General features: G+C 40.9%; 1 protein-coding gene across 2 annotated transcripts in view; it reads right to left on the bottom strand.

The window, feature by feature from the left end:
- fto (FTO alpha-ketoglutarate dependent dioxygenase) overlaps window positions 1-20,731 on the bottom strand; it is a 113,037-nt gene that overhangs the window by 76,825 nt on the left and 15,481 nt on the right. For both annotated transcript variants that reach the window (XM_085363839.1, XM_085363910.1), the window contains exons 2-7: window positions 15,740-15,817; window positions 14,502-15,537; window positions 11,876-12,001; window positions 8,227-8,306; window positions 6,377-6,520; window positions 113-232 (exon numbers count right to left, since the gene is read on the bottom strand). In XM_085363839.1, the coding sequence (XP_085219965.1) occupies window positions 113-232; window positions 6,377-6,520; window positions 8,227-8,306; window positions 11,876-12,001; window positions 14,502-15,537; window positions 15,740-15,817 (1,584 nt within the window). The remainder of the gene's footprint in view (window positions 1-112; window positions 233-6,376; window positions 6,521-8,226; window positions 8,307-11,875; window positions 12,002-14,501; window positions 15,538-15,739; window positions 15,818-20,731) is intronic.

Genomic DNA, 20,731 nt, shown 5'->3' with positions numbered 1-20,731 from the left:
AAGTCTTAGTAAGTAATCTGTGTGACAATGAGTCGATGCCAAATGCAGTAAAAGTCGGGAAACCAGAGAGCAAAGCTGTCATGTGACTAGCAGTGTGTCCGAGCAGTCTCACCATGGTCTCCATGAGCTTCCAGTCCTTCTCCAGCTGCTCCATCGGTCTGGTCCACCAGCTGCAGAACCGAGCATAACGCTGGCCCTGAAACCAGTACTGCCGCAGCCACTCAAACTCCACCTTCACACACAAATACACGTAAAACAAAAACGTTGTTCAGAGAGACAACTTTCATCTGATATTTACATAGATTATATATGCATTCCTTTCCCTGTTCTTTTCACTAAGTACATCTCTAAGTAGAACACTGACTTTTCTGTTTAGATACATTTACTTGTCAGAGTGTGAAATTATATGAATGCTTTTACAAATACAAAAATAAATTCTTAGTCCCTTGTAAGAAAATAAATTGGACATGATTTTGCACTGGAAGAAAATGACACATTCCCTTGAAATCATACTTGCTAATTCCATCTTTGAATTGTTGCACATTCTGTTTGTCACGAAATAGTTTCAAAGCACGTTCACTCATTTTTGACACGTAGATAAAAAAAACATCCTACCACAAATAGTACAAACATTGGTCATGTCTTTAAGTACAATCACACCCTCAAAACAATTTAGACACAAACAAGCCTACTGTATGTCTGCTCACACACACACACACACACACACACACACACACACACACACACACACACACACACACACACACACACACACACACCCACCATTGAGCACACCTGAAAACTCCGCCCTCTCCTTCCTTTCCTCATTCCCTCCATCCCCTCCTCTCCTGCTCCGTCTGGAGATGACAGTCTTTACTGCCAAGCCGCTCCCCTCTCCTCCACTGGGAGTGTTTTTGTTTCCTGCTCTTTTGAAGTGCTGATTTAATCCTCGCACGGATGCTTCACGTAGCCAGGTGTAGCCTTTCTATTTCCAAGTGTGTCTTTCCGTGTTTGTGTGTTCGTACCTGAACTGTATGCGCATCAGTGCATTTGTGCCCTTGCAAGTATCTGTCTGCATAAATGCGTGAGCGTCTTTGTTAATGCGTATACAATCGCCAACGTAAATGTGAATGTCAAAGATTGCCCCAACTGCCACCAACGTAAATGTGAGACGCTGAGCTTCCCTCCCCCAAAACATTCTACAAAGCATCATCCACTGAAAACAATGCACGCTCCATTTCATGTTGACGTAGACAACTGTACAACACAAAACGTAGTTTCATACAATGGAAACGCATATAAAATAGCACGACGAGAGCCATTGTTCCTTTTCTGAAAAGTAGTTTGTTTATTGTTCTTCTAACAGAGCATTAGGCAAGCAGAGCTCTTTTACAGCTATGAACAGTCATCGAAACAGTTTAAAACACATTTATTCCAGCTGAGCGCTCCCATGAAATAAAACTATAATTTGGGTGATCCAAAATTGTCATCCAACTTTGACAAATTACGTTCATATATATAACTACGCTGCACTGACTAAAAAGTCACGGAGACCCATCTTCAGTTTGAGTTTTATTTTGAGCGACATCCACTGTAACTTTCTCTCTAGCACAAAAGTTTGAACAGGCCTGCAACTGAGCAAAAGACTGTCAGAAAATATGGCATAAAGTTTTGTCTCAAAGTATATTCGCAATTAGAATCAAGAAGTATGAATTATACTTGCACTGCATTGTTAAACCTGCAAGTGTATCACAGACAAAAGCAAGTATAGATTCAGCAAGAACTTTCCTGTCCTGTCTTCACACTTCACAGTGTTGGAATCCATATAACTTCCACAATCCAACATTTATAGTAACTTTATATAAGGATTTACCAGCTGTCGTGAAAAAAGAACGTTGATTATCTTCAATCTTTAGTTCTAATTTTTCACTCTTGAAACTCTTAGATTCAACTAACACTTTAAATTACAAAGCTTCGTAAGAGTCATGTGACCAAGAGTCACATGACTCTTACATTAAACTAACTTTATTAGCAGTAGCAGCATTAACATGGATTATATGTGTCTGAAGGATGTTTCCCTAAACTGAGTTTGTTTTTACAACAACAAAAAAAACTAATAGTTTTGAACTCAAATTAAGTTCCCAATATCCTGAACTCTTCTAATAAGAGCCACTGGAAAGTTTGAACACTGAACTTAAAAGATCCTGCGATTGGTGACATTTTTTAGTGGTTACTGCTCTGCAAAATGAGGCAAGACATCTTCCATACAGTCGCCCAAAAACAAAGGGCAAAAATTATTTACACAAACAACTTGAGAGGATTCTGTCCTGGAAAAAGGCTCTGATCACAGTGGGGATGACATGCAAGGACTGGGGCATGTCAGGGAGAATACACAGCCAGTGGCACTGCTCAGCAGCCTCTCAGTCACTCCATACAACCCACCCTTCAAAGAAATGTCATCCTTTATGGTCCCTTCAACACAATCCAAATCCACTCCCCTTCGATCACTACAGCTCAAACACACAACAAAGCCACACGAGCCAATATCGGACGTCCTTTTCACACAGTCTGTCCATCCTTCTATCTCTCTGATTGTCTGCCTGTCCTTTAGTGAGAAGAAACCAACCTGTGTCTCCACTTTGAGCTGACATGGCAGCCAGTCCCCTGCTGCGCAGGCCAGTGGAAGCCACAAAGCACGCCATCTAAAGCTACTGAGGAGTGCTGGCTATGTGGCATTTGGAGGCTAGCTACCCAGCTGAGAGTTACCAAGTAGGGAACTATGACTAAATGCCACCTATTCAGGTAGACAGATCGAAAGTGTGTGCGAAAGAGAGAGTGGTTGTTAGGCCTAGTTTTTCTATGAGATGGCGTGGGGGAGTGAGAGGGGAGTTAGTGACTCCCCTGAGGCAGTCGCTGTCATCTGTCCAGGTGATGGACACACCAACTACACATTAGCTGCACATTAGTTGACCGGCCTCCCACCATGGCAACTCTGGAGTTAAAGCCAAGTAGCCCCTTTTTTCCCCCCGATTTAATGAGGTACTTTTTTTTTTCCACACCTTCACGGTAGTCCCTGAGCGGGTCCAATCAATTTCTGGGCTGGGCCCTGAGGTGAGAACTGATGAGAGTGTGATCGATCCCACTCTGCCGTCCTCTGTTTACCTTTCCTGATCTCCTCACATATAAGCCTGGTTACCGGTGAGCAACTAGGAACGCAATTTACACTCATCACACATTTGCCAGAGTAGTCGCACACAATCTAGGTTATAACACACAGATTGCTATATATGTTTTACTTTCACCCTACAGGTAGAAAAAAAAACTTAGGAATGGTCAGGTTTTCTAAAATGACTACTCATAAATTATAGAGGCTTTTTCTCATAACATTCTATCTTCAAGATAGTGTTTGTCACTTCTTTCCTCTCAGACTAAAGATTAAAGAAATAGTCATCTTTGAATCCTAAAATCTGTTCGTGTTAATCGTCTGGTCGCAGCATTTTTGTACAACTTGAAGGCCTGAAATTTGTCCAAGCTGGTAAATCGTAATACAATTGATCATAGAAATTCAGTTTGAAACCTTTGTAAATTTCCAGTTAAGTACGGGGCTTAAATTAACAAACGATTCTATTAATTGACATTTTACACACCGTCCCAAATATTTTGAAAGCAGGGTTTTAAACGAATAAATGATATACTCAAAAAATAAAACAAAATCTAAAAGCCTAAATCATGGCATTGCAAAATTCAGAAATGGTCAAAAATGTTGCCTTTTATGGATAGATTTATTTTATCAATGTAGTATTTTTTTAATAAAACCAAAGCACAGAGAAATTAAATAACCCATTAAATCAACCAATACGATGAATAATTAGAAACAATGTTAACAAGCAGTAAAGGTAATGCAAGTAAAAATAACAGCAGAGATAAAAAGTACAAACCACAATAAACTGATCTGTTACAAAAAATACTTATTAATAAGATTACTTTGACATTCTCATTGTAAGCCCTTTTAAGAAAGCCATTTCAAAGCAAAGCCAACACTGAAGCAGCCTGTGGAGACATTTTGGCCATGAAAACAGAACATCAGAAGGTCACACACAACTACTTCCGTACAGTTCACTTTCTGCCAAAGCTTGTGGGAACCTCCCCACCCCCCATCAATATTTACTGTGGGGGAACTAGCATCATTAGAGGGGTCCCTCAGGGCACTCTGTCACACACCCACCTGGGAAGTGACACAGTGGCTTTAAATGAGACAAGACATTTGCGTCTGTGATTAGCATTTCAAAGCCAAACCTGCACATGGGGAAGGTGCGGTGATGCTGTGTTAGCCTACCTCCGCCACCTAAAACAGGAGGTGAGATTAAAAGGAGACAGTGAGAGGGACCAAACACACAGGTGGGAAATTTTTCTTTATTTCCATCTCTGTCTCCATTCAATTTTTACTTCAATTAGCTATCCCGACTGACCCCCAAATGCTGACAGCGATGGCAGATGCTCTACTTCATCTTCGTCAAACCGGGCCCACACCCTGTGACAAATGTCAACCTCCACCTCCTTGCACCACATTGCACAATATCCCTGGAATGTCAGCCAGTGCTAGCTTGCTGTTTAGCACTTTTTAAGGAAAGGCCCATAAGGCACAGCTCAGGTCAGGCTGCCTGCGTGTCTCAGGCTTGTTCACTCCTCAGTCGCCCATGTCAAACACGACCTGCGCAATATGCACCCACCAAGAGCCAAACTGGGCCGCGATCATAAATAACTCCACCAACAATACATCATTTAAGTGGGTGTTCTGCTCTCGTGGGCAACTCCAAACAAATGGCCACATCGATCATTGAGAATGCCAGGTAGGGTAGGCTTGAGCCCCCGAGAGTACCCCTCCTTACTTAAATACTCACACACACACCTGCTCTTTTATAAATTGTGCACTGTTTTCCTGAATAAACCAATGTTTAGTAATCCTGTGCCACAAGCAAGAAACTAGCAGTTGCTAACTCAACTAGCACAGCAGTTCTCCCAAACCAGACAGCGCTATTGTTTGGCTCTGCTGAATAATTTATATTGTCTACAACCTTTAAACAACCTTACGTCAGACTCATCTGTCATGGTATCCTGCTAAGGGGTCTGGGTGCTAGTGTCAGCTTGGATGTGAACTTTGGGCCAAAGGGTGTAAAAGAGGGAGAGGTGAAGTGATATATTAACTGCTGGCCTGCAGCAAGTGAACACAGTATACTGGTGGCTCTGCAGCACAGCCACTCGTGTTCCTCTTTTTTGACCTCCCTCTATCCCTCCATATCCCAAGCCAGCATCACTCATTGTTCTGCATAAAAAGGGGTTAAGGAGTGGAGAGGGGCCTGACTCCATCTTTTAGAAAAACATATGGAGAGGCTATTGCTGTACAATCCATCACAGGCCAGGACAAATGAAAACAACCTGGATTTCATATTGCAACCATTTCCCTGAGCAGAGACAACAAGGTACGTAGAAGTTGGTAAGCTGGCAAGCGTCCATCCTGCCATGTACAGATGTTTAACCTGCTATCAGATTACTTCCAGTATGGTACACAAGTCTCATAATGCAGATAAAATAGAATCAACCAGAATCCACCAGGATTAAAATGTTTTAAAAAGGTTTAAAGCACACGATTTTCCTCTTTGTCATATTTGCTTTTCATTTCAGATTTTAAGAGTTTTTGTTGGAATGTGTTTTGTCGTTTTTGTTGTCATGTTTTTGACATCATTTGGCTCATTGGGAGACTGACATGGAAAGATATAACACACTGATACCGTAAAGTTACGTAGGGTGATTGTCCCATCAAAGAACACAAGGTCAAAGGGCTTCATTAAATGTATGTTCACCAGACTCTATCCACAGGTGCACAAGTCTATACAATGCAAAAGCAAAATAAATAAATAAGCAAACTGTTATTAATCATGGATAATGGTTTCATTGTATTTCCACAATACTTTCTGTGATACTGTCTTGAAAAATCCTGTCATATTTGCAGATGGTTCTTAATTGTTTTTTGTGACCAGATGGAACAATTCAGATTGTGCTAGGAGGGCCATGAACTCTTAAAAAAAGTAAAGGAATAGTCTTTAAAACTTAAGACTGGAATCCTATTGTCTAAACTCTTGGCACATATTCACATTAAGTAGTCTCAGAAGGCCCTAAAAGTGAAGTCAGATTTATAAAACTGATTCAGATGTGGTGCATACAGCTCATCTACGCTAGCTTAAAAATGCTAGTAAAACTACATGTAAAAAACGAAAATAAAATCAAAGAATGGTCCAATGTGCATAACACACATATCACAGACACACGTGTACATACATATGCACATTCATGTGAACACACACCACCGTCTCCCCACCTCATTGTGAATCTCCTCACAGTCCTGTAGCGTTGCCGGCAGCAGAGCCACAAGCCTATGGGATCCTGTGTCGGGGTCAGTGTGCAGGTTGGACAGGGCCTCCTGGCAACGTGACTGGATGTAGGTCAGGGTTCCACTGGAACACTGATCGGAACAACACAGACTGTGTTACAAACAGAGCGTAACTGCAGTGCTTGTGAGAAATTTAATACATTTAACCTAGGTGCATGCCTAGAAAATATGCATATACTGGTCAAACTACCCAACTAATAAGCTGTCTACTTGCTAATATTAAAACCACAGACAGAACAGGTAAACTATTTGCAATGTTCTGTTCTGTTGGGAAAATTCATAAGGACACTGCTTCTAAATGAAGCACCTACAGAGAGTTGCAGAACAAGTACACATCCCAATGCCAAGGGCATTTTCTAATGGCATGCAGCCTCCCCCAGCTTGACAATTTGCCCTAGCTGGATTGCTCAACAACTTGAGAAACATCAGTAAGAACCCAAGGCATTCATATGACCTAAAAACTGATCACATCCTAATACAAGTAAGTCCATGGGCTTCACTGGAACATGCACATTCCATGACCCCAACCTATAAAACCCAAAGGATATCCTATGGGCATCCTGGGCCAAGGAAAACCTGTTTCCTAGATGTTGGTTCTCTAATGGGCAATAGGTGCTTTGACAGCACGAGTAGGACCTACACAATGTCAGGCAGGTGGTTTAACATGCTAACATACTAGCCTAACATCTCTGTGGAATCAGAGGAAATTAACATTATTTTATGTATGTTCACCACCTCATCCTGCACGACTGCATCACTATTTGCAGAAGAATTTCTGTTTAAAAAGGCTTTGGCTGGACTGTAAGTAGTTCTTGTGAATTTCTCTTTAATGTTAATTTCTGCACATGTAGACAGATTTGAAACAGACAGTAAGAGATTTGTTATTTTTGCCACAGTTTTAATCACAGTTAATCGCCTTGCTATCACAAACAGATTGCATGTAACGTGAACCCATTCACTCGCAAAGTGATGACAGACTGATAGCAGACGGAGTATTGCCAATTTATCAGTCATGACACACAAAAGTTGCCTGGAAGATGGTAACTTATTGCAAGCGATCACAGACCTGGTCCCTGTCTTTGAAGCAAACACTTAAATGGCAAAAAAACCTGCAAGTTCACTGAATACTGTAACTATAATTCCTATCACGCCACATTCACCGTTTTCACTACTGTGGCTATAACAGAAGGTTGCTGGCTGTTTCAAAGACAGTGTTGTACCGAAGACCATTTGCTTTCAAAGTAAATTTGATCTACTTGAAATGTTTTAATTGCAGTAAACAATCTGTGTTTTCTGTTTTGCCTTCTACTTTTCCAAGTTTCCACCCCAATCAGGACTGCAGCAAACAACAAAGAATTGCATAAAGGTTTTTGGTGCAGCATCGCATCTTTGAGACCAATTTCAACTAGTAACTACTAGCAACCACTCACTAACCAACCAGGGAAGGCACATTTTTCCTTAGCAGTCTGATGATTTTTTTTAAAACATTTTGTAGTATATTTGGATATACTGCAGTGGCTTTACTTACATCGCCAAACCCTGCAGGGAAAGACCGTTCGTTTTTCTGTTTTATTTCTCAGTAAAAGGGTCGTAAGAGGACAACAAAGTTCTTCAGCATACAATGTTGAATATTATTTACTTATTAACTTTTTACAGAGTCTTTCAATAAAACAGCATAGCAGCATTCCTTATTAATTCCAAAGGAGGCTGTCGGTAGACCATACAGCATTTTACGAAGCGATTCAGAACAGAGTTTAATCTGTTGTCTGACTTCTCACCTCAGCCACTCTGTGTGTGGAGCTGAAGCGTGCAGTGTCTCCAGCTAGGACACAGTGCTGGTGGGTACTGTTCAGGTCATCTGGTAAATACAGTTAAGAGAAAACTATCAAAACACAACGACATTACCAATGAGAGTTATCAAAAGAGCAGCGAAGAGTAAACAAGAGCTCACACCAGAACTGAATGTTCATCCCATACTGATGTTGTGTTTTTTAATAATTAAAATAAAGAGTAGAAAGGAGCATAAAAGGAAAAGATTATGACAGAAAACACAGGAAAGAAGGAGAGTGAAGAAACATGACAACTACATCATCTTATACTCTCAGACAGATTGCGCTTGGTCCAGTACCGACGAATCAAATAGAGTGAGCAGCATTGTAGTATAATTTTAATTACCAAACAAAACCAGATCGAGCTCAATCTGTCAAGATGGAAGAGCCATACCAACAAACATTTGTCCAATATCACACAAGCTTTACAAAGAGGCCTTACTGCTGTTTCTTGTGTATCCCTCCATGTGTTTCTTTGTGTGTATAGATGTTTCTCAGCTCTGCCATTATTTGCCTCATAACAATAATTAATTTAGCCATGACAGAGCTGTCATTCACAGCACATGTGCATATTTACACCCGCCTTGAGCAAGAGTACACCGGCTAATGCCTGTGATTTGAAAGTCAAACAGCCAAATGCTTTGGGAGGAAGATATTATTGTTTGGTGGGAGAAAAAAAAAAGATGGTGACAAACAAAACAACTTGCCGGTGTTTTCTTCACCCTGATGAGATTGTGAAGGATTAGGTCTCTGGGCAGAATTACTCTGCGTCTTTAAAACTGTTTATATCCAATAACAAATTATCTCCATCAATCTGCTCTTTTCTTGGCGCGTCTGATGCGTCAGTGGGATCAGGAGGGAGTAGAGGCAAACTCAATAACTGTAATAAATATTTATCTTTCTTTCAACCCCTGTGCCTGCTGCCACTTGTCCTCCTTTTCCAGGAAGCAGGCTTTTAAATATATTGGGTCAAGTCTTTTCTCCAGTCCCCCTGTGCATTGGGAGCTGGAAATCAGATTATTGAACAGGCCCGGTGTCAAGACTTGCATTGTTCTTTTTTAACCACTGAAATTCCATTTGGGTGGAAATGATGGTGATTCAATTTGCCTCCAGCAGCTCAGACATTAGCAGTTCAAAGGGGCCAGCCGCCGACAAATGGTGCTGAAAATACATTACGGTGTCTGTGGTTATACACCATTGTAGTTTTCTTTTAATACCACAAAACTACTTATCATACGGTGTATGTCACCAAAACACTGGTACAATATATCTTAACACTTGGTTTAACACTGGCCACTCTGCCTGTGTGTACACGAGTGGGCTTGACATGGTGAGGTGAAACATCCAGTTTTTTATTCGTACGTGTCGGTTGCCACCCAAAAAAAAAAAAATCATGAAAAACTTAAGATTCAGTGACAAAATATAGAGTTTGTGTGTGTGTTGCATGTCTTACAAGACTTGTTTGTCTCGCGATTGGTTTAGTTTTAGGATTTTAGTATGTAAAAATAATGTTGTGCAGGAAAACTTCTGAGTATTTTAGGACACAAAATTGTGTACTGTATATAAAACAAATCTTTTCTATTGAAGAACGAAATAATTTTAAGTTTGTTTGGGTTTTTTTCTCCATATGGCTGTGTTTGTGCATTGTGCCAAGCATTTAAATCAGGTAGGCCGACAAAGCCACAGACTGCCGAGGACTCTGTGAGCTGCTATCGTCGTGCAGCAGTTGGCCTCTCAAGGGCGTACTCACCAAGTGGAGCATAAATCCCCACTGATCCGCGACAGTCAAGTCCCATTAGAATGATCTGCACAACAGCCCATCACTCTATTATAATAGCTGGCCTGAAACTGACTGTTCTATTGTAAATCTTATCCAGCTAAAAGAGGTCGGCTTCAAGCCCTGTCAGACTGAATATTAGGTACAGACATCGTTGCTCTCAGATGAAAACATAGCATCTTCAAAGAGTCAATGTCAGGAATTCATTAAAACCTTCCTATTGCTTACTTTTTAGTGGTCCATTTGAAAAGACTGACGATGTTCTAAAATTACATTGATACAGTAGACAGGTAATCTGATTGAACTTTAAACTGGAAAATCAGACACATGTGGTACACATGTGCGTGCAGCTATAGAAAACACCTTGCTATTATCAAGGTAGTGGCAAACAGTTACTACACTTTACCACTGACACTATGAATAACTAGTTTATAAAACACCTGTTTTAGAAACAGTTGTTTTATAAAGATGTGAAGGGGCAGATAGAGTAAAAACTAGATTTTTATTTTATTTATATAAAAGCAATCCACAACAGTTGTCATTGCCCTTAGAGCAAGTATTTGTGAAAGTGAGAAGAAAAAAAACTCGCTTTTAATAGGAAGCAAACTCAGACTCAGGGAGGAATGCCATCTGCCTTGACCAGTTTGGAGAAAATATTTTACAGTGCTTTTTCTTTTTCCTTTTTTACCCCCACTATAGAATTGTGAAATTGGAGGCCTAAAGGCTTACGAACAACAATATTATTATCAAAGCACGCTGTTTTTAAAAAAAAAAAAAAAACCAAAACATAAAAGTAAGAGCTGCTTTACTTCGTTTGTAATTAGTTGTAAATCTGATTTGTGACATATCTGCAGTACATAAGTAAGTTATTTATACCACCTTGTTCTGCGGGTGTAAAGAGATGGTAATCTTTCAATTAAAAAAGAAAGTCTCTCCAGACATTTGGTGAAGTATTAAAAAAAAATATAGAAAAGAGTGAATAACAGCGTCTAAATACCTGTATTTATTTGATGTAAATGTTGAGCATAGTGTTGTAGTCAAGTATGTTCTGATGTATATCAGTTAAAATATTTATTTTCTCTACTCTTAGTTCCAAACTACATGAATTAGTCACTTATTTAAAATACACAAAGTACGGTAATACATCATGCAGATGAAATAAGGACCACCTTAAAACTGTACCTTTATATACTTAAGAAAGCAAAGTGCCTCTATAAAATAATAAATCCGCCATTTTATAAGGGCCGCTAACTTCTTGTCCAGCTGAACACAAGCTCTGTTGTGATGTGGATAAATGTCCTTGCGCTCAGAAAATATGAGAAAGCTTGGAAAGACCCGTGGGACCAAAAAGAGGAGGGTGGAGGTGTCTGCTGCAGCCAAAAGCATTAAGCTATGATTTACACCCCTGTGGCTTGCTGTCTGTTCTCCCCATAGAGACATAGTCAGGAATGGGTCACAGGACTTCAAAAAATAACATTTGGGTTTCTTAACCTCTCTAATGCACACAATTTCATGGAACCTTAAAGCTCACTTTTCAAGCCAAGTAACCTCTCTGCACATACACACGCATGAACACGCATGTCTCAGCTCTGTTTTTCCTGCAGAGAGAATTAGAAGAAAAGGACTGAGCATGAAAGTGAGAGTGAAGTGCATCCTGCTGGCATGGGTCATTGGGGACAAGTAACACTAAAACATGGGGTAATGAAAGTGTTCCTCCCTCCAAAGTCAGACATAGTGGCGAATGCGGTTAAGCTGTGCGAGCAACATGTTTACATGTGCATGTGTGTAGCTCCGAGTGCGTTTATGTACAAACGTCTGTACCTCTCATGTAATAGCAGTCTCCAGACTCCAGCGGCAGCATCAGGCCAGGTGTGTGGATGTCCCAGGCTACCTTGAGCCCAATCCTCCAGCAGGCCTTATCACTGCTGCTTCCCTCACTGCTCTCACCTGTCAGTCAAACAGAGCCCAGCACACTGTAACATTTGCATTTTGCATTTATATTCACATTTGGGGCTTTGGGTTGACAGTTTAACCCAGTGTGACTTAAGTGATTGTAAAACTGCAGCATCCTTAAATTTAAATCTCTTAAATATTTATGGAATTACATGTTTGTTATGAAGCTGTTTAAAAAATACATAACACTTTTGTCACATCTTTGCCTGTATATCTGGGTAATGCAGTGAAAAACTGCTACAGCATACTACAGCAGTGGCCATCTATCACCAATGATGTAGCCAGAAAATAAAATTAAATGAAATTAAATTAAAGAAAGGCTTAACACATTAAAAAAAAAGAGTGCAATGATTAAATCAATACCACCCAAACAATGGATGTAAGATGTAAGCCTTTGTCTACAGAAAGTAAGAATCACTTAGCAGCCAAGCAAAGATGATACGTGTTGCTGTGGTCATATTGGCTGTTAGCACAGGATCTTTATGCTATCATTATGCTGTGCAAGAGGAAATAGTTGGATAAAAGCCCCTGATGTTGTTTAGTGAGTGTGTGAGTGTGTTATTGGACAGTATGTATCCTATGATATTCCTGTTTCTGAACCTATTTGCTGCAAGCGCCTCCCCTGTCCCTCTCTCTCCTTCCACTCTTACATGGCATACTAAGAAAACAAGATTTGGCTTGGCTGGCCAACACCCTTCAGCAAAATCAATACTAAACTCTTTCTGGGCCTCTCTGCCCCACAGCTGCCTTTTCCTTTGCTCAGCACGGATAAATAGTAACTTAATTTCCAGCCATTGTGCTCTGAGAGCCAGCTAATGACAGCTCTCCCCAAGGCCTTAGGAATGGTGGAAGATCATCCACTGTGCCGGAAAACACTCAATTGTAGCAGATTCCTTTGGATCTGTGCAGGTATAAAAAGACCAACTCTACATTTCTTTAGTCCAAGCAAAAAAAAAGGCAATTGAAGTGAGAAAAAGACATCTCAAATGAATGCGTCATGCAAAATGTTTTATATCTGTACATCTAAGCTGCCTAATGTGCCGCGTTTCTGTCTTCTCTGGAATAGGTACCTTTTTAATCCACCGGTTCTGGGAGTTCTCAGAGCCATCCACTTAAAAATACATCTGTAGAGCTATGATCAGCCTTTCAGTTCTAAGTCTGGAGATGTGGGGGTCACTTGAAACTAGAAAGACAGCTGCCAAGCACAGAAAGGTGTTGCGCCACAGTGTTTCAAGCTTGTGTTCGCAAGGTCAAAATTGAAATGGCCCAAAAAAATATCATTAAAACCAACCTCTTGAGCATGTGTTTCTGGTTAAGAAACAACAATGAAGAAAGCCCAGCTGTGTGGTGGGAGAAGTTAGCAGTGCACCTGCGTGATACTTTAAAATTACAGTTTTAAGACAGAGACAAAGGCTCTTAAAACTGCAAAGCTCCCACCCTTTTTTTTTTTTGCTGGACTACAGCTGTACCTTTAGCTCCATCTGCAACAGGAAAACACAGTTTGCTCTCATTCCACTATTTAGAGAGTGCAAGTAGTGATCTAATGACTGACTGCACTACTTATAATTTATGCTAAAAAGCACTCTTCTGGTTTGTTGGGTTTCTAAAAAGTGAGATGAATAAAGACATCAGTCATTAATGTGATCCATATGATAAAAAATAAGGATTTTGCATTTTACTGTATTATGTACAAAAAACTATTTTAAAACTAAAAACAAGTACTTATAAAAACATAAAATATGGAGTAATACTCACTATTGCCTTCCATGGGGTTTTTTTGTTTGTTTTTTTATTCATACACTAGAAAGCAAAGTTCTTTTTTCAATGAGATTTGCCTTCAACTCCACCAGCAAACGCTATCAGCTCTTGAAAGGGTTTGCATTCCATAATTAGGAGACATCGTATTCATACAGTACAGTCTAGGAAACACTTATCACTTATCAAAGCAGGGCTCATTATTCCATATCAGATAATTGCACATCGATCATTTCTTGAGGAAATGATTTAGATGAGATGCAGCACATGTGATAAGCCTTGTTTGTTTGACTAAGCTATTGAGCATGCGTTTAAGAGCTCGGATCCAAACGTCTGTGATCTCCCGACGCACTGTCGGTGATAAGGCTGTCAGCAGTGAACTGGTGATGACATTTGATAATGCTCTGACACTATCGCATAGATGGATCTGATGGTTGCTTCACCAGAGGCCATGTCTACAGCTGCTACAGTGCTGCTGTAGGGCCATAACACACAAGGTTAGCTGCATCTGATCCACCATAAAGCAACTGAGATAAAGTAATGAGATGGATATTGAAGTGAAAGAGAAAAAGGAATCTTAATTTTAAGCCAAAAATGTGAAAGATTATCGTGATAACTTTGGATAAGAGTTTTGAAGTATTAAGTAAAAGCCTCTGAAGTGTTAATTTTATAAATCTGAACTGCAGTTCAAGCCACTGAGCACAGTTATGACAAATACCATTTTAACTTTGATCCTTACCTTTGTCATCATGACAGCTATAGCTGTAAACAGCCACTGGCGAATGAGTGATCAGGTTCTCATCGTGGTGCCACCCTACTGCCATTTTCCCCATGCCATAGTACGGCTCCTCTTTGAGTTGGCTCATTGCGGCTGGGTCCATATAATTGAGTAAGGTGACATTGAACTTTACTGGACCGCTGCATACCTGTGGAGGACTAGGTTGAGAACAGCCCTGGCCACTCCCGTGCTCCTCTCTGTCCTGAATGTGGTAATCTGATAGGCTGTGCTTTAGTTCGGCCACAGGTTTCTCCTGGGCCTTTAGTCCCACAGGTTCAGTCTCTGTGCCACCACTGGCCTTCACTCCCCAGTCAGGACATTTTCCTTCAGCATGCTCTGAAGCTGCTGCAAAACTGGTTTCACCTGGCTTTACTTGGGAAGACTCTCCCTCCTCGGTGCTGTGTTTGAACTCAGTCTCCCACTCCCCTTCCTGTTTAGACCCAGAGCAGCCTTCCTCACTGTGTTTTGACTCAATGTCCCACTCTTCGCTGTGCTTGGATTCTGTGTCCCCCTCCTCACTCTGCCTGGACTCCGAGTCCCCTCCTTCACTATTTTTAGAGTCTTCACTGTGTTTAGACTCTGTGTCCCCCTCTTCACCTTGTTTGGCTTCTGCCTCTCCCTTCGCCCATTGTGTTAGCCTGTCTCCTTCTTTCAGCTGAGACACATCAGTGCAGAAAAAGGTGTTAAGTTCCCACAATGCCTTGCAGGCAGCTCTCAGATCTGGGTCACAACAGTTTTGTCCTTTGACATCTATGTCCTCACTGTGCCAGGGGATGGCAAAGAGCCGTGTGTCCAGATAGCGATATGTATGGCCCGGTTCGCCCAGCAGGGCACGTGACACAGCGGTGAACACATCTCGGTCACGAACACGAACCAGATCCTTCAGGAGGCATCCCTTCCTTCTGAGGGTGAGCAGAGCTGCCTGCACCCGGCTATGGAGCTCAGCAGGCAGTGAGCATGATTTCCTTAGCACGAGACCAGAGTAACTGGTGTCCCACTAGGAAACACAATTCAGTGTTGTCATAACATGCTGACCATGACATGCAGAAACATACGACATAAAAATAGAATTATATTTCAAGCATGTTTGTCTGAGGAAAAAAAATAACTTTGAGAGCAGCAGTTAGAAGACATGTTTTTGCAGTCCTGTTAAAGTTAAGGTCTAAATATCATTAACAGTATCTAGAAGTAGGTCTTACCAGCTGCTGAAAACCTCGATCTGAGGGTGCCAGAAAGGGGATCTTCTGGTCTCCCAACTCCTGCAGTAGCCTCCGCCTCTGTAAAAAGACAACACAGTAAAACAGACTGATAAGTAGCTGCAAGTATGGTTGCCTCATTTTGTTTTGCTGTCATTTTTATATTTAATGTCTAAGCAGCCTGAACCTTCAAATATACTCAGCATGCAGCTTTTCTGAGACAGTCTGCACGTCGTTTGAGGACAAAGGTTTACACAAATAAAATAAGCGATAAACACATAAAACTAAAAACTATAAATCAGTAAATCTAATAAATCCATCATTTAGATATACAGTATAAGGTAATAGGAAACCAAAATCTAATCATGATCACTTCAAACCGAACCACAAGCTATGCAGCCCATTTTAATTAATGCATTTGAACAAATGATCCTTTCAAAACTGGCTGAGGTATGACCGGTCACCGGTTATTTTCATTGACTTCTCACATTTTTATGATTTTGCGAAGGCTGCCGGTGGGTTCCTCACAACCTTATAAAAGATGTCCTGCGCCATGCAGAGCTCCTCCAATAAAACAGTCAGCTCGGAGGATGGATCAAAGTACCTTTCATTGGGCCACATTCCATTCTGACCTGTAAATCCAATGGCAACTAGTATAAAAAATATATACCCAAATAAATTTCACAACAGTCTCCCCAACCTGCCTCTTCTTCTGCTTCCATATGCGCTTGTTTGAAGGTATGTGTACCTGCATGCGTGCACAGTACATCATCATTCATTCCCCGCAGGTGCATCCATGTACAAACACACACACAGAGTCTCTATATGGCTTCTCTGCAGCAGGAAGCTGAAATGTACCCATCATGCTATTGTCTTTTTTACATCTTTCAAACCTCTGCATGAATGACTTGTGCATCAACAATCAAGCAGTTGTAATTGTTGAAGAAAAACCAGCCAGGTGTATATTTCTGAGACATTTACAGCACGAGTCTCACATTACTTCTCCACTACTAATGCCAAAGACTTCACAAGGAACACAGGTACTGACGTAAAAAACAGAAACTTGCCCTGACTTTTAGGGCTAAATAAAATGTCCCAGTCATAACAATAAACTGCAGTTATAAAACGATATATGTCCAGACTCAAAAAGAGTATGGATCATAAGGAGGTCAAGTGGAAGAAGAATGCGTATTAAAGACAGCAGAGAGGAAACAGAACACAATCACAGAGGTGGAAGAAATGGGAGGGCATCTGATCTAACGCAGTTTGGTGAATTTACCTTCAGGGCTGAAACTTTACCTAAGGCTAAACAACACAACACCTGCTGAAAGTTTTCTTAAAGGATGCGCATGAGTGTACAGGCCTTCCAAGTTATTCTGGAACAAACAAAAACAGACTTCCAGACAGTTGGAATGTAAAAAACAAAACAACATGCACTATTCATGGCCAGACTGCATTCAAAGGCTGCTGGAAGAAATTGACAACCTGACACACATTCATTGGTGTCAAATTCTAACTTATGACAGAAACTGAAGATATCAAGGTGAGGCTCTGGGCTATTGTTGTGTGCGGATGCCGCTGTGTACCTGTGTGTGTATTTATTTGACTGCTGCTGTGAGACTCTACTGTACACATCCATATAGTGGCATCCGTCTGTTTTATATGTGCGCATGTAAGTAATACATTACACTTTGCTTCATTCATAGTGCAAAACCACCATTGTGTACACAAGTGCAAAAGTGGCTCTTATACACACACAGCGCATGGCCTTTTCTGAAAAACATGTAGCTGTGGTAGTGAGCACCATGCCTCAAGCCCAATCACACATAACCAGGTCTGTCACACACGTGTCAAATACATCAAGATACTCAGAAATTCCAGAGAAAAAACGAAAGACAAGAAGTTACCAGAGCCCTCTGAAGCAGATGGACTCTCACAGTATCAGAGAACTGCTGTGTCTGTCTTCCCTTTTCTGTGTCTGCACCTGATTCAAGAAGGAAAATCACAGGGAAAAAAGGTCTGCGTTTCCACTCAGACCCAAGAAACGAGATTACCAATTCCATAATAACACGGATGCTTCACGGTAGCCGTGCCAACCGTCTGTACTGAGTGATATATCTGATTTTTTTTTTCCTTTTTTTAATCTCTCCCTTCCTTGATGGGATTATTCCCTCAGCCGGACTGTTTATCACAGCAAAACATATTAGGTAGAATAGAACTCAATTGGTTTGCTTTGATCTTGGCCTATAAGAGATATCAAACTGTGTACCATATATTTATTAATTTCATTTATTTCCCATCTGTGACACTTCAACGGACACTTTCTTCAAAGCGATCTTCACAGAGTAGATTAATGTCCAGCGCTTAGCATCAATAGCTCAAAATAGTGAGATAACTCCACTGCTGCAAGGATAAAAACACCTCCAGCCTCTTTTCTGCCCCTGAAGGTCCACTGGAAAGCACTGTATCTACAAATGCTGACAGAGGGCAGATGAGTTCCACTGGACTTGTCTAGATTTGGCTGATGCATCATAAACTACAGATATGTAAAAGCACCAGTGTTTAGTAAAATGTTCCAGTACGTGTCCCCCTGTTTGAGATATGTTCACAGAAATTCTTCTTGGCTCTATCCATTCATCTATTTTCTCAGCTACTTATCAAATTTACAGTCACAGTGAACTGGTGTCTATCTCAGCTATAAAAGGACAAGACGAAGGGTTCACCCAGGTCAGGTTGCCAGTTTATCACTGGGCTAACACAGCGTAACAGTCAACTATTCAGGCTAACGTTCATGTGTAGAGCCAGTATAGATCACCAGATAACCTAGCATACATGTACCACAAAGAATCTGTGCAGGCACAGTAAAAACATATGCAAATTCTTTAATACCAGCCAAAGGAGGGCAGTACTGCTATCAATGCACGAATTTCAATATTAAAACAGAAAACCATGGATCTCAAGCAATCCTTCTGCAACCCAAGGATGACGTGATGAGAGATAGCTCTATAATAGAGCACTGTGTTTAGACAGTGTTCTCCCGGTACTTGTGAGACACCCATTTCAGAACTGTTCCCTTTCTGCAAAAGTGATGGGGAATCAACAACTTTGACAAGTCGGCTATAAAACGTCAGACTCAAACAGACAGCCTACCCATGTACATGAAAGGCGTTTCCGCCCAGATCCATTTGGCACCGGATCGAAGAATGTAGGGAGCTCGTGTGAAGCGACACAGGGCACAGAGAAGGCCAGGGAGTGCCTACTCCACCAAGACATTTGTGTTTGCATGTGTGATGCATATAAAAGCTGTAGAAGTCTTTAGCAAAGCTTTGAATTGGCAAAGCTTAAGTACAAATATACAGATAATTGTAACTGTTGAATACAATCAAAAAGGACCTTTTGGCTAATTGTAGCACAGTTTGTTTAACAAAGATCTGTGCAGGTCAGGGACTACACCATCTTTAGATATGTGATAGTGACTAAATCTAACATGCCACCTAGGTGCCATCACAAAAAAATGAGTCGCTGACAGGTAAGAATTTTCGAGGTGATGCGCACACACGCATAAACACAGAGCTTCTATTTTTGTGGTTCTGGCTATAGTTTATTATTTCAGTTTAAGTTTATTTTATGCCTTTTTAAGACAATATCTATTCTAAAAAAGCCCATGCTGCAAATACATTAATGAAAAAAGAAGCTCCATCAGCAGTTACAGCGACAAAAATGACCTCTCTTGTTTTCATCTCTTGTTTTCATCATGCATGCTATAAAAACAAAATTCAGGGGGGAAAAAAATCCCCCCCATTCTGACATTTTGTTTACAGCCACTTGTGGTATTCATTTATTTTATGAACACCAGCTCGAAGTTTGGTGACTTAATGTGATGGCTAACTGGGCAGACTGGTAAATGGGTAACTGGAATGTGTGGGAGCTGACCTCAGAGCGAGGGCATTGGTAATGTGTAACCCCTTGTGTCCATACTCCTGCTGAGGACTGGCCTATGAATATGAATTGGAATGTGAGAGTTAAAGGTCAGTAAGAAGGATGCTGCCAGAAATATCTCAAATAAACAGACTTTCAGCTACTTTCTTGTTAATATGTAAATTTTACTGGGTAACGTGTATTATCCTGAGATGCGTTTACAGATTCAGTTTGACATGTGGGTCTAGCTTACGTTTGCAAATCATGTTTTATGCAAGACAGTCTCTTCAAAGTAACTTATTAAGAACATAATCAGTGATACACAACAAAGGATTGAGACATGCTGAAGTCATCAGACTTCTTTTGGGGTTTTTTTTTTCTGGTTTTGTTTTCTCATTTCTGGTTAGAAACAAATTAAGGAGAAGAAAAATAATGGTCCAGAAATAACTGAGAACAAATGCTATGTCATTAACTATTGCATATTTTTTCAAATCAGTGAAGTGAACATTCTGTATATATTGACAGACATGTTTAGCACGTGTTCGGCGGGGGTGCACAGGTGGAGTAAGTGATGACAAATGGCAGACAGATCGGCTCTGGCCCATTAATTGCTGTTGGAAGCTGAAGGCTGCGTTGATCATTTCACCTCGCGACAGGTCAGCAGGGGACGTGATCATTAATATTAGAACATTTCCATCCATCTACCTGAACAAGAGGCCAGTCATTTAAAAGGCTGGCGCTGGGCAGACCTTTCACGCCCTGTTTATAACACTGATCTAAGCACATTACCAGAGCTGTGGGGGACCACTGCCAGTCATTAATTAGATGTACACACTTACACACACACACACACACACACACACACACACACACACACACACACACACACACACACACACACACACACACACACACACACACACACACAATATGACCACCTCTACTGGAACCCAGTCACATTTGAAAAATGCCACATGTATGAGATAAGGTACAGCAACACACACTAGGTATAAAAATTTAACATCAAAAGTCCTGTTCTAGGCTAACTGTGCAAGCCATGTGTATACTTTCACACTC

Source organism: Diplotaxodon limnothrissa, linkage group LG1 (genome assembly GCF_057381915.1).
Source record: "Diplotaxodon limnothrissa isolate DT_005_m linkage group LG1, D_limnothrissa_male_GT1.1, whole genome shotgun sequence".
Lineage (NCBI taxonomy): Eukaryota > Metazoa > Chordata > Actinopteri > Cichliformes > Cichlidae > Diplotaxodon > Diplotaxodon limnothrissa.
Note: the sequence above shows the minus strand (reverse complement) of the source record. Positions and strands in the feature narration are given on the sequence as shown.